This window comes from Dromiciops gliroides, chromosome 2 (assembly GCF_019393635.1).
Source record: "Dromiciops gliroides isolate mDroGli1 chromosome 2, mDroGli1.pri, whole genome shotgun sequence".
Classification (NCBI taxonomy): domain Eukaryota; kingdom Metazoa; phylum Chordata; class Mammalia; order Microbiotheria; family Microbiotheriidae; genus Dromiciops; species Dromiciops gliroides.
The window spans coordinates 418,802,401-418,817,929 of record NC_057862.1 but is presented as its reverse complement, the minus strand read 5'-3'; the positions used below and the strand labels follow the sequence as shown (position 1 = coordinate 418,817,929).

Sequence of the window (15,529 nt, the reverse complement as noted above, 5' to 3'; positions counted from 1 at the left end):
GAGTTTATCTTCATATATGGTTTGAGGTATTCATCTAAATCTAATTTATATCAGACTATTGTCCAGTTTTCTAAGAAATTTGTCAAATAGTAAATCTTTCCCTCGGTAAGTGGGGTCTCTGAGTTTATCAAATACTATGCCACTATGTTTATTTGCTTCTATATGTTGTGTGACTTATCTGTTTCACTGGTCAAGCTCTCTTTTTTTAACCTGTACCAATTACAATTACTACTTTGTAGTACAAAGTACTAATGGACCCTCTTCCTACATTTTTTCATTACCCTTGAGACTCTTGACCTTCTGTGACTCCATATGAATTGTTTACAGCTTCTATAATTATCTTGAATGGAATTTACAGCTTCTATAATTATCTTGAATGGAATTTCTCTCTCTAGCTATTTTTGCTGATTTTTGTTGTTGTTTAATTACTTTTCTACACATTTTGGTGGGAAAGTAAAATGACGAAGATAATAACTATAGTACTTATCTCGCATTATTCCTTTGAAGATCAAATGAAAGAATATATGAAAAGCTGTTTAAGGTGTTACTTAAGTGCCTACTATTAATTATTAGTATTACTCATTCAAAACATCCTCATAATTCGTAAGTGAAACACAAACAAAAACTATTTGAGTACCTACGATATACTTATAACAGTCAGTGCACTAGGTATATAATACAATGCAAAATGTGTTTTTTCTCATTTCAGACCTGCAATTTCAGAGTAGAAAAATCCTGGTGTGGAAACTCCCTTCACTGTTGTTCAGTGATCATAGACAACTTCTTTGTAGCAATTCTGTCTTATAGAGTTACTGGGTCATTGAGAAATTAGGTAACTTTCCTATGGTCACACAGTCAATATATATCAGAGGCAGGATTTTAATTCAGGTCTTTCTGATTCCATGACCAATTCTCTATCCATTATTCCAAGATACCTCTCAGAACGCAAATAAACTAAGGCAAATAAGTTTTCTTTCTTCAACTGATTTGAAATTTGATTAGGTAAAAGGTAAGAACATGAAAAAACAGTTATAATGTTTTTAAACCTTTACCAACATACTCAATTCAAAATAAAAACATTCACATAGGTAGACATAAATCTTGCACTTAACATGAAACCTAATGAAAGATTAAATAAGAATCAATACTGTATTCATATAATAAGAAAATATATTGTAAAGACAGTTAAATTGATCTAGCAAAGCAGGGAAAATTTATTTAGCAAAATACAACTATTCATTTATTTGCCTTCATAATTAATCTTACCAAATAAATTTAACTATTAAAGTAGCACATAAAAGGTTACTCTACCTCAATATCCTGGAGACTGAATTCCTTTTGATCTTTAAAGTTAGCAGCTCCAGCACTCAATTCCATAAGCATTTTTGCTATTTCTGGTTTTATTGCTGCTGTCAGTCTACTGGCTGCTTCCATGACATGTTCCTGCACATCCTTCAGTTGCATAGCTGCCTTTGAATAGGGAGAGTTCCTAAATACACTGCTGAAAAGGTCTGTAAGAAAAGTACTTGCACGGCAAAACACATTGAGTGCATCCAGATATTTGGAGATTCCCTGCTGGATGTCTGCAATTGGAGTAGTGTGGGCTACAGCATGGTTGCAGCTATTTGCAGCAGCTGCAGAGACCAAAGGGGATGCTGAGGCAGCTGATGCCAGGGGGGCACTCAGGGTCCTGCCTAGCTCAGGCATTGGATACTGCTGGTGTTGCTGCACTTTCTGCTTGGACCCGCCAAGCAAAAAGCGCCGCTTGTAGTCCATTTTACTTTCCTGGGCACTACAACAATACATAAGTAAGAAATTGTCCAAAGTCCTTGAATTAATTAGTTTTCCAATTCTCTTCCTTGAGAATTGAGGTTATGTATAATAATAGTAGAGGACTGCAAACAAAAGTTCCATAGAAGGCATTTCCAATAGGCAGGCACCTCCACAGTGTGTCTCAGCAACAAGGAGATCAGCAGGTTTGCGGTGTCAATGTTTCCAATGCAGCCCTGCTGCAGGTACAATTCACAAAAATGAAAACTGAAAGCCTTTTCTGTTTAGTATTCTACTCTAATTCATAAGAAGATGCAATTGTCAAAGAAAATCTTTTGCTTATAATTATTTTGCCAGAATATTTTGACACCTGATACTTTTTATACTGGCAGAAAATAACCTTAATTCTAAAAATGCAGTATCTTAATATTTTACGTTAATATATCAGAAAAGTAAAACAAAAAGAAACAAAAACCCACACACTGATCAACAGCGACTATAAAAGCAGTGCAGAGAATCTTTATTTTAAACTAAGTCCTTTTGACAGATCAAATCTCTGCGTTATTTTGACAGAGCCTGTCTGCCAAATCCATTTACCTGTAGTGTTTCTTCTTAACGCTGCAGGAAAAAAAAAGTCTTCTTTTTTCTTAAGTCAAGTTATTAAAAATTGGAGTGTTTGTTATTTCAAGTCGCCAAGCTGCCTCTTCCTTTCCTTCTGTTTTCTGAGGTAGTTGTTTCCTTTGTAACATTAATAAGTGTTGCTTCCAGATTGAGTTTATGCTTAATTGTAAAGTTTGAGGCAAGAATGCACAAATGTATTTGTAAGGCCTTTAGGTCATTTCCTGCAAGGGGAAAAAAAGTTAAGAAGGTTATAAAACAATGAGTAGTTTCTGTTCAAATTTTAACTCCATCTGTGCTGTTTTCTCTATTTAGAGTCAATCTGTCAACAAAAATCTGATGTAGTGATAATTTGGCAAAGCTGAATCTACAAATTTGTAACTATTAGTTTCCCAATTTCTAGTCCAAAAATAGGATATTAACGTGATAGCAGTTTATACCACTAAATCCAAACCTGAAATTAACAAGAACCATTTTAAAGAAACATTTCAAAGAACACTAGTGCGAATACTTGAAAAATATACATAAACATATTAAGTTCTGTGTACCAGAAAGATGTAGCAGATCTGTCTTTCAATTTACTCTTACAGTAACTATATATCAAATACTACTGGCTTAAGAACAAAAAATTCAGTATATATAGATATATATATAGATATATATATCTATATATATCTATTTTTGCTTTCAAGGGGCCAAATAACAAGTTAAACTTACTTTCCCTCTAAAGAATTGATTTGGCACCAGCTGTAGTCAGGAGAACCTGAGTTCAAATCCTACCTTAGACACTTACTAATTGTGTGACTCTGGGCAAGTCACTTAACCCTGATTACCTCTGCACCACCCCCTAAGAAAAGAACTGACTTAGGAACAACCACAGAGATAAGTGAGAAAAATTCTTTAAGTGAAACTCAAGCAACACCATAAAGCCTGTTTTGTATTTGACACAATGAATAATGGGAATAATATAATTAATAGAGAATAGAGAAAGTAAAGCTTATCAACTCAATGCTCCCATTCAAATATCACTTTAATACCACTTTGCTGATTTAGTCAAAATATGACTGGTAATACCTGTCTTTAATCATTAACCTAGATGACTTGAAATTATACTAAGTTTGAACAGCATGGAATTGTATTTTTCTGAGGACAATGAAAGCTGGTTTGAAACATATGCTGCATTTTAATTATGAACAACTATACCAAACAATGGGGTCACAAAGTGTCAGACACAACTGAGAAATGACTCATCAACAACAAATACTAAATAACAAGGAGGAGGCTAGACAGTTACAAAATGTGGATTTGATGTCAGGTCAAAGGACATGGGTTCAAATTCCACATCAGCTACTTACTATACCTAGGTGACCTTAAATCAGTCACCTAAACAATTCTGCACCTATTTCTTCATCTGTAAAACAAGAGGATGGCCTAAAGTCCATCCCTGCTGTTAAGTCTATGATCTTATGGCCTTGAGGTCTCCATTAACCTTACAATTCTATCATTCTATGTGTTTGATTCCTTCCCCCCCCCCCCAGATTGTTAAGATCTCTCTTTGTTGTTTTTTTAGTTTGGGTATTTTATATTTAAGTATTCATCCATTTCTTTTGAATTTTCAGTTTTGCTGGCATGTAATTGTATACGGTAGTTTCTGATAATTTTCTTTTATTTCCTCTCTGTTGTGAATTCATTTTATGCCTTTTTTTTGTATTTGATTTTCATGTCTTTTGTTGATCAGGTTAATAACTGGTTCATTAATTTTGTTAAGTCTTTTCAAAACACCAGCTCTTAAGTGTTATGCATCCTATACTTAAAATTTCTCTATTTCTTTTTTGTTTTAAGATGTCTATTTTTTTTTGGGGGGGGGGAGGGTCTGGGCAATGAGGGTTAAGTGACTTGCCCATGGTCACACAGAAGATGTCTACTTCTGTACGTGTTTCAGAGTTGCTTAATTATTTTCTAATCTAATTGCATGCTCAATCCATTTTCGACTTCTATTTTGCTAATAACATGTTTCCAAAATATAAATGTTCCTTAGACAGCTACTATAGCAGAATCCCATAAGTTTTGTGGATTTGCTATTGTCATCATTATCTTTAACATAATTATTTATTGCTTCTAGGATTTGTTTTAATAATTCAGCATGTTCATATTTCTTTGATTTGTTACTATTTAGCAACATTATAGCTGTTACAGGACATTTGTGTTTAAGCCTCCTTTGTGTTTATTCATGATTCCTTTGTACTCTAGCATATGAACAATTTTGTGATGGTACGATCAAGTGCTAAGAAACATATATTGCTAATATTCCCCTTCAGAAATTGATAAAGAGCAGCCAAATCTAGTTTTTCCAACAATTTATTTCTCTCTATCTTCTCCTTATTTACCTTTCTGTTCAGTTTATGAGAGGGATGTTAATGTCTCCAACTATTTCTGTGTTATTATCAATGTCTTTTTGTAATTTTCCTAGGTTTTTCAATCAATCAATATTTATTATATGTCTATTATGTGCCAGGCACTGTGATAAACTTTTCTCTTCAAAACTTAGACACTATCACATTTATTTTCTATCCATTTGGTACATATGCATATTTAATACTGTCATTTTTCATTGTCTATAGATCCTCTATACAATGTAGTTTTGTTTGTCTCTCTTGATATTATCATGCTTTTATTATTATATCTAATCTGAGATTACAATTGCAAATCACACAGTAAAAGTCACTGGAGAGAGATTTTGTTCTCTCCTCTCATTTTCAGAGAATTCACAAAATTTGAGACTTTGAAGGGACTTTAGCAACATCTAGTCCAATCCAGATATGAAAGGAAATCCTACTATATAACATAACCAACAATTGGTCATTCACTCTTTGCCTTAAGAACTCCAAGGGAAGGAAACCTACTGCCTCTCAAAGCAGACCTTACACTTGCAAAGCTAATTTTTTATACTCAAATGTAAGACCTTACATTTTACCTCTATTGAATTTCATCAGCCTCATGCTCTAACCTATCATGATCCTTTCTGATCCTGTCATCCATTATGTTACCTATTCCTCCAAGCTTAGAGTCACCTACAAATTTGACGAGTCTCTTTCTAAGCTCTGTTAAAGAAAGAACCAAGCACAGTTCCCTGGGGTACTCATATGAGAGATCTCTTGAAACACTGACATTGAACCTTCACACCTACTCTTGAGGTATGTCACTACGAGTTCTGAATCCACCAAATTCTACTAGTTAATCTACATTTCTCCATCTTTCCCACAAAAGAGACTTTTATCAAAAGCTTTGCTAAAATCTACATAAAACTATGTTAATAGCATTCTCCTTCTCTTTTAGGTTAATTGGCACAGTCGATAAACTAGGAGTCAGGAAGACCTGAGTTGGAATCCTGCCTTCAAAACTTTCTTGCTGTGTGACTCCCTAGGCAAGTCACTTTTAACTTGTATCAGGCTCAATTTCTTGATCTACAAAATATGGGAATAATTTTGTGAGGCTAAAATGAAATAATATCTGTAAAGCACTTTGAAGATCTTAAAGTACCATATAAATGTTAGAGATCATTATTATAACTCTGTTTTGAAAAAAGAAAAAAGAAAGGAGAGAGGAGCAAGAGAAGAAAAGAAACAGAAATGGACAGGAAGAGGCAGAGGGAGAGGAAAAGGAGAGGGAGAGGGAATAAAGAGGTTGATAAAGAGTGCTCTGATCTTAGTGAAGCCATGGTTATTCTCTATAATAACCACTTCCCTTACAGGCGTGTTCACCAACCCTGTTCTTAATGATCCATTCTAAAATTTTCACTATGTTTTAGATGTGTTTCTTAGATGCAGAAATTTTTAAAAATCTGTTCTTCCATTCTCTTTTTTTTATTAGGTAATTTAATTCAATCACATTTAGGTTTATAATGGTTGTATTTTCATGCTTTAAATAAATGTGTATACATACATTTTCCTCTTCTATTAAGCTAGTAGTCAGATGGTTTATTTGCTTACACTAATTTGAACCTAGTTTTTCCTCCCATTCCCCAGTCCAATCCCAAATTTAGTTTTACTGTTATTCTCTTTTGCTTATTTTACCCTTTCCTTTCTCAGCTCAGATAAAAATTCAGGATCTAATGGCTCCAAACATCCTTCTTTTTCAATGACATGAATCTCAATATTACATGCAGAAAAGAAAAAGGCCAATTTATACAAAGAGAAGGCTTGCCCTGTATCTATGAATGTGTGCTATGACCAAATATTGCCTGTAAAGCAACTACATAACTTCTGCATTTTTCTATAAATTATATAATAATTTATTTATCTGTGAGCTGGAAAATCTTAACTATCATGCAACTCCCTTTAGCAGGATAAAATACATTTTTAAAAGTTTTAATAGCATATCCTGCTTACTCTGCTCCAAAATTATTTAAGTTCATGACACTGATCCAAATCTCTTCCTAACAAGTTCTTCCTGGTAGTCCCTCCTCCCTAAGAATGTACTCATATCACTAATAAGCAACATAAAAAATGCAATGTAGATCCTTGAAATGTCATATATTTAGCTGGAAGGCATTTTGGTTTCCAGACAAATAACAGTGCCCCTGAGAATATTTAAGATAAAATGTCAGTCTTTCTTTACAAATAAAAGGCTTAAAACTAATACTTGTTGCTCTTAGCAGTAAAATATCTTAACATAGTAGGAAGAATATCTTAGTTTCAAAAAGAGGTATTTGTATTTTTCCAAATAAATATTTCATTTGCAGGGGCAGCTAGGTGGCACAGTAGATAGGGCACTGGCCCTGGATTCAGGAGAACCTGAGTTCAAATCCAGCCTCAGACACTTGACACTTACTAGCTGTGTGACCCTGGGCAAGTCACTTAACCCTCATTGCCCCCCCCCCCCCCGGCGAAAAAAAGCAAAAAATTTAATTAAATTTAAAAATAAAAAATAGGGGCAGCTAGGTGGTGCAGTAGATAGAGCATTGGCCCTGGAGTCAGGAGTACCTGAGTTCAAATCCGACCTCACACACTTAACACTTACTAGCTGTGTGACCTTGGGCAAGTCACTTAACCCCAAATGGCTCACTAAAATAAATAAATAAATGAATGAATGAATAAATGAATAAATAAATAAATAAATAAATTTTTCATTTGCATTTTAGCTTAAGATTCTGAGAGTACTCCAAAATAATTATATTTCTCTTACTTGAAGGCAAAATAATTTTATATCAAGTAGAACTTGTACAGACTTTGAAACAGATACTTTCTGAATCCTCTGGCATTAAAATTGTGAGCTGAAATTTATTTTCAGCTTTAAAAAAAGGGAAAACTTTAGAACTGTCTTTATCATCGATGTAATATGATAGAGCTGAAAAAGCACTGAACCGGACTCTAACAGGCAAGTTGCTTGACTGATTCAGCTTTAAAACAGGCATAAAAATATTAGCAAGTGCTCCCTTCATGGGGCCAGTGTAAGGGAAGCACTTTATGAACTTCAAGGTGTTACAGCTATTATTAGTACTACAACTTAGCACAATGTCCTGCATGTTAGCTGAATTGTATTGAGTGAAATAGGAAGGGTAGTTAGTTTTTAGGTCAATTCTGACTGATAATAGGGTACAAAAATATAGCCTAAGAGTTGAGCTACTTTGTATACAATCCACATCTCAAGATTCCCTAGCACATTAATAAGATGATTTATGAGCTTTAAAACTACAGCCTATCACTTAGCTCTTCTCAGCAATACAATGATCCAAGGCAATTCCAAAAGATTTAAGAAGGAAAATGTTAAAAACACCCAGAAAAAGAACTATGGAATCTAAATGCAGGTCAAAACACTATTTTCACTTTATTTGTTGCTGTGTTTTTTTTCTTGTGGTTTTTCCCTTTTGTTCTGATTCTTCTTTCACAACATGACTAATATGTAAATAACTTTAACATAATTGTACATATACAAACCTGTATCAGGTTGCTTGTTGTCTTGTGGACAAGGGAGGCAAGAGAGGGAGAAAAATCTGGAACTCAAAATCTTACAAAAATGAATGTTGAAAACTATCTTTACATGTAGTTAAAAAAAAATCAAAATACTATTAAGGGAAAACCCTACAGATTATCTGTGCTATGATACAATGGATGTTACATGAGAAGGGTATGAACGCAGACATTAAAAGAAGAAGGCTCTGAATCCTAAGGGCACAGTCTTTGCAGAAGGTGGCAGAGGAAAATTATGCAAGAAAGTAATAGCAGAATCTAGTCAGGAAGTCTCCTGGACTCTAAATCTACAAACATGTAATCTAAGCATATGTTGAATATATCCTTAGAAAACTATGAGAAGGGAATCAGAAGTTCATAGAAGAAAATTTGTACATTTGTACAAGTTATAATTGACTAAGTTATAAAGAACACAAGATCTTGCCATGTTTATTTTAACACTGAATATCATTTCATAGATTCATTGAATCTCACATTTGGAAAATGTAAGGCCATCCAGTTCAATCCATGACTGAGCTAAGAATCTCATCAATAACAAAACTGACAAGTGATGATTCAAACTCTGCTTTTATATCTTTAATTCATGGCTCCTAGCTCTGCCCTGTAGGGCCAGAGTAAGTCCCACCCCATCTCTAGATAACAGAACTTCAAATGTTTGAACAAAGCTATTTGCCAATCTAAACAGCCCCAGTTTCTTCACTGAAATTGCAAATGGCATGAGTTTGAGGCCCTTCACAGTCCTACCTGCCATTCTCTAGGTGTGACTCTTGTTTCACGATGTCATTCCTAAAACGCAGGTCTCAGAACTAAACACAATACTAAAGACTCGGTCTGGCCAAACAAGGGTACAGTGGTACTATGACCTCTCTTCTTCTCTTTTAATGCAGCTACCTACATCTCATTAGCTTTTCAGGCTGCTATATCACACTGTTGACTCACACCAATCTGGTAGTGACTCAAATCCTAGATCTTTTTTTAGAAGAATTGTATTAAGTAAAGTGTAAGTCTCTACATTTATCTTTCCATTAAAATCAATAAACATTTATAAAGTGATCATTCTATATCCCAGGCACTACATCAGATGCTAAGTTACAAAGACAAAAAAAAAAAAGTAATTTGGAGGTAGGGGAAAAGTATCTTGTAGGAGGTGACGCTTGAACTGAGTAAAGCTTGAAAGGACTCAGGGATTCTAAGAGGCAAAGGTGAAGAGGGAGAAAGTTCCAAGCATCAGGGACAGCCTACACAAAGACACAGAGGCAGAGATGTAAATAGCAGCCTGCTGACCAGAGCAGCTGAAACTCAGTGTAAGCAAAGAGGGAGGAAAAAGGTGAAATCAATCTGGGAAAATGAGTTGGACTCATATTGTGATGGGTTTTAAATGCCAAACAGTATTTTATCCTATAAGGAATAGAGGAAGCCAAAGAATACTCTTGAGCAGGAAAGTGATATGATCAGACCTGTACTTCCGGAATAAAATTTGGTAGCTGTGTAGATTAGCGAATAGACTTGACAGAAAAACAACTAACAATCAGGAGGCCACTGCTATGGGTTAAGAGAGAAGTGTAAGTCTGAAGTAGGGTGGCCGTGGTGTAAATAGAAAAAAAAGAGATGCTGTAAAGTGAGACTTTCCAAGATTTGGCAAATGATTACATATGGGGTTAGTGAGGTTTTCCGGTCAAGGATAATACAAACCTGAGAGACTACAAAGCTGGTAGTGTTCTCAAAAGAAATAGTAAAGTTAGAAGGAAAAGATGATGAATTCTGCTTTAGGCATCTTGAGTTTGAGATTATGATGGGGCATGCAAGGGCAGTGGTCCAGCAGGCAGTTGGTAATGCAAAACTGGATCACAGTAGAGAGATGAAAGCTAAACATGTATATTTGGGAACCATCAGGACAAAGATGAGAGCTGAACCCATGGGAGCTGGAGAGATTACTAAGTGAAACTAGAGCAAGACAATGAGATGGCTCAAGATAGAGCCTTGAGGTACAAATAGAGGGCAGGTCATGGATCATGACAATTCTGCAAAGGAACAATTAAGATAAAAAGAATACCAAGTAAGAACAGTGTTATGAAAAACCAGACAGGAGAGAATATCCAGAAAGAAGAGATGGTCAGATGGCAGAGGAAAAGCAGTGAGTTCCTGAACTCATGACACGATCGCTCCAAAAAACATCCAAATAAGGTCACAGGAAAATGCCCGGAGCAGCAAAACTCACAGAAGAATGTGCTGAAATCATCTTCTAACCAAGAACTGCTTGGAAGGTCAGAAGGAGGGAGCTGCTGTGATGATATAGGAGTCAAGCCCAACCCCACAGTCACCCTGACACAGATCTAGTCTCAGGAAGTCCTCACCAGAGAAGGAGACCCCCAGAGCCTCTGAATCAGCTGAAGCACCAGTGTCATCTGGAACTAAGCTCACAGTCTGGTGAGAGGGCTGAGCCCTGGGCAGGGGGGAGACTACAGGGGTCTATGCTGGTGCTAAGGCAGAACTTGGATTTTACACCCCTACTGAGAACCAGGTGGTAGGCTCGAGTAGAAGTGGCCCAGGTGGGGGAGGGGCACAGGCTCGTCAAAGCTAACCACCACAACACACAAAGCTGGTTGATTGGCAACTTGGTCTGGGGTTATCTAGGACCAGGAAACAGGTCGGGGGAGTGAAGAACCTGATTCTCCTTAAATCATCCCACCTGGGACTTCTAAAGCTTGCGATACTGCAGCCTGGAAACAGTGTCCCACTTTAAGGAGCTAAAAGTCTAGTAAAAGAAAGGCAAGATGAGCCAGCAGAGAAAGGTGAGAACCATAGAAAGTTTCTTCAGTAACAAGGAAGACCAAGGGGCACCCTCAGAGGAAGATGTCAACATCAGGGCCCCTATATCTAAAGCTTCCAAGAAAAATACGAATTGGTCTCAGGCCATAGAGGTGCTCAAAAAGGACTTTGAAGATAAAATTAGAGAGGTAGAGGGAAAAATGGAAAGAGAAATGAAAGACATGAGAAAAAAGTCAACAGCTTGAAAAGTCAAATGGAAAAGGAGGTACAAAAGCTCTCTGATGAAAATAAAATTGCCTAAGAATTAGGATTGAACAAATGGAAGCCAGTGACTTTATGAGAAACCAAGACACAATAAAGCAAATCCAAATGAATAAAAAAATAGAGGGCAATGTGAAATATCTTCTGGGAAAAATTGCCGACCTGGGAAAATAGGTCCAGGAGAGATCATTTGAAAATTATTGGTCTACCTGAAAACCATGATCAAGGAAAGAGCTTAGACACCATCTTCCATGATATTCTCAGGGAAAATTGCCCTGAAATTCTAGAAGAAGCAGCTAAAATAGAAATTTAAAGAATCCACCAATCACCTCCAGAAAGAGATCCCAAAAGGAAAACTCCTAGGAATATTATAGACAAATTCCAGAGCTCTCAGGTCAAAGAGAAAATATTGCAAGCTGCCAAAAAGAAAGAATTCAAGTACTATGGAGCCCCAGTCAGGATAGCACAAGATCTAGCAGCTTCTACATTAAAGGACCGGAGGGCATGGAATATGATATTCCAAAGGGCAAAGGAAATGGGATTACAACCAAAGAATCACCTACCCAGCAAAACTCAGCATAATCTTTCAGTGGAAAAAATGGGACTTTAATGAAAAAGAAGACTTTCAGATATTTGTGATGAAAAGACCTGAACTGAATGGCAAATTTGACTTTCAAATACAAGACCCTAGAGAACCATAAAAAAAAAAATTGGAGCTGGGGGACATACCTGGGGTCATACAGGGGGCGACTGTCTTGTGTCTGAGGCCAGGTTTTGGCTGGGATCCCCCAGGGTCCAGGGGTGATTTGTCCACTGTGTCACTTAGCTAAATGATAACATCTTTAGGGTTAAATCGAGGGGTGAAGGAAATTCATTGGGGGAGGGGGAAGGGCAGAAGCAAAATCCTACATGAAAGTAACAGGAAAAGACTTATGGAGTGGGGGAAGAGATGGGAGAGGAGCAGGGCACTAAATGAATTTTACACTCATCAGAAAAGGCTCAAAGATCTTAAACTCATCAGAGCTGCCTCAAGGAGGGACTAACAGACACACCCAACTGGGTGGATTAATCTATTTAATCTGGGCAGTAAATGAGCCTAACACTCATCAAAATTGGCTCAAAGACCTCAATCTCATTAGAATTGGCTCAAGGAGGGAATAATGGACACACTCAATTGGGTGGAGTAATCTCTCTAACCCTGCAGGAAAATAGGAGGGGAAGGGGATAAAGAGAGAGGGGCAAAAGAAGGTAGGGCAGAGTTGGGGAGGGGACAGACAGAAGCAAATCCCTTTTGAAGAGTGATAGGATGAAAGAAGATAAATAATAGAATAAATATCATGGGGAAGGGAATAGGATGGAAGGGAAACAGTTAACAATAGTAATCATGAAAAAGAGAAAAGGGGAAAAAATTGTACAAAAAATATTTATAGCAACTCTTGGTGGAGGCTAAGAATTGAGAATCAAGGGAATGTCCATCAATTGAGGAATGATGGAAAAAGCTGTGTTATATGATTGTCGTGGAATGGTCTTGTGCTACAGGAAATGACAAACAGGATGATCCCTGAAAAACCTTGAAAGACTAATGAACATTGATGTATAGTGAAGTGAGCAGAGCTGAGAGGACATTGTGCATAGTGACAGCAGTATTGTTCAATGAGTAATTGTGAATGACTTAACTACTCTCAGCAGTGCAATGATCCAAGACAATCCCAAGGAACTAATGAGGAAACTTACTATGCACCCCCATAGAAAGAACTGATAAAAAGAACACTTGTGGATTGTACATATATAACCTGATTGTGATCTTGTGGAGGGGGGAGGAAAGGGAGGGAGGGAGGGAGAAAAATTTGGAACTCTAAATCTTATGAAAATGAATGTTGAAAACTACCCTTACATGTAAATGGAAAATAAAATAAATGTTTGTTGAAAGAGAAAAAAAAAAGAAGAGATGGCCAACAGTAAAATATCAAATGCAGCAAAGAGGTCAAGAGAGAAGGACTGAGAAAAGATGACTGTACTTAGCAACTAAGAGATCACTGGCATTCTTGGAGAGAGTAAGGGTGAGTAGGAAGGTCAGAAGACAAACATTTGAAAAAGGTTCAAAAATAAAAGGGAGATGAGGAAATGGAAGCAAGGAGTATAAACAGCTTTTTATAGGATGGTAGGATCACTGATTTAGCATTGAAAGGGGCCTTATCAACCATCCAGTACAATCCTCACATTTTACAGATGAGGAAATTAAGGTCCCATAGAAATTATGTGACTTGCCCTCAAGTTCCCACAACTCATAAGTGAAAGTGGCATCTTTTGAATTCACATTCTCTGACTCCAGATCTGGCTTTTTTTTTTTACTCATACGGTAGAGAATTTGGCTGTGAAATGGAAAAGAGAGAAAAGACTAAACATCCAGAGTCAAGCAAAGGTTTTTACAGGATAAGGGATGCTTGTAAAGAAATATGCTGGCAGAGAAGAAATCCATAGATAAAGAGAATCTGAAAATTAGGGAGGGGACAGTCAATAACCATAGGAGAAATCTGGAGGAAGCAGGAAGGGGTGGGGTAAAGGACACAACTAGAGGGACTGGCCTTGGAAAGACTAAGTATCAACTCTTTGCTCTTGTTAAACTGCATTTTTAATTCAACAAGTATTTATTATTAGATTTTGGCCTACATTTTAGCCTGTTGGAACTTTTTTCAATCCTGACTCACACCATGTATTTATTAACTATCCCTCCAGCTTTGTGTCATATGGAGTTTTAATAAATATGCTGTTTTAGGACAGGCATGATTCATAACTGGTGTTTCAGGATTGGAATTGAAACAAAATAAGACATGTAGAACATCCAACAGTTAACAAAACATAGAAAAGATACTGAGCAAGGATTTAGTTGAGCACAGCTTTCTTAATTCTGTACTGGTCATGCTAAAGTATTGTGGATCAGCCTAAGGGAAAGATATTTCTGCCTCCCTTTGGTCTGGTTTCAGTAATTAGGCCATCAGAAGCTATATCAGTGGGCAGAAGCTTAGTGCTTTGATAAAACATTTTAGTCTCAAGGAAAATTTCAATTCCTTTTAAGGAAAAACTAGACTACCCTGTATAACAAATACTGCTCCAACATATACCATCTGGGCTTTTTTGACAAGTTACTGATCTTAAAAAAAAAAAATTGATTTTCTTTTTTCAGCCAAATTCTCCCCCCACCATCTCTCTACTCCACTCCATTCTAACTCCAATCATTTGAGAAAGCCAGAAACACAAAAGCTGTTAAAAACACATAGTCAAGCACATCCTGAATAAAGAGAGGTGGCCACCATTGAAACTGTGGTTAGTCATTGTGTTGAGTTCCTAAGTCTCTCACAGTTGTTCGTCTTTACAATATTGTTGTTATTGTATAAATTGTTCTGGTTCTGCTCACTTCACTCTACAGCAGTTCCTGGGTGCTATCATGCTCTATACACAGTACACTCCTGGCTAAATCCCATCCCAAGTAACCCCAGTCCAGTCTGTCTTAAGCCACTGGAAAAGTGGCTCACTTTGACTTTTTCTTGGATTTCCCAATCAGAATCTAGTCTGGTATATTTTCTAGATCTTCATGGAGGAGGTTTGGTTATGGGGGAGGGAAAGGTAAACTATACTTCTTTCTGATACTTGGCCATTATGATTTTGTCTCCCATTGATAAAAATTTGAGATAGCACATGGCCAGGGAGAAGATTTCTGAGGCACTCCACTATGTGACCTTCCAAGCTGACATGAAATTAACAATGACTACTCCATATCTTCAGCCACTCAATGAGTCTGAATTTCAACTAACAATACCATTATCTACCCCTCATCTCTCTATCTTGTCCACAAGAATAGCCTGAGATAGTCTATGAAATACTTTGCTACAAATCTAGGTAAACTACAGCCACAGCATTCCCCATACCTCCTAGTTTAATAACTCTATCCAAAAGGAATTGAGGTTACTCTGGCATGACCTGTTCCTGATGAAGTAAGTCATACAGGCTCTCTTTATCACTTTAATAATTCAATCTAGAATTCTGTCTCTAATCAAAGTCAAGCCTACCAACTTGTTTCTCTCTCGTATTTGCTCAACTGGGATGTTTGTTCTACAAACCAATGGCACCACTATCATTCTTCA

General features: G+C 36.7%; 1 protein-coding gene across 3 annotated transcripts in view; it reads right to left on the bottom strand.

Annotated features, from left to right (window-relative positions):
- GARRE1 (granule associated Rac and RHOG effector 1) overlaps positions 1–15,529 on the bottom strand; it is a 138,691-nt gene that overhangs the window by 88,576 nt on the left and 34,586 nt on the right. For 2 of the 3 annotated variants that reach the window (XM_043985560.1, XM_043985562.1), the window contains exon 2: positions 1,312–2,612. In XM_043985560.1, coding sequence (XP_043841495.1) covers positions 1,312–1,806 — 495 coding nt within the window. In that variant the 5' untranslated portion in view covers positions 1,807–2,612. Of the gene's footprint in view, positions 1–1,311; positions 2,613–8,324; positions 8,408–15,529 lie in introns of those variants that run through there. The other variant, XM_043985561.1, reaches the window with a different exon arrangement.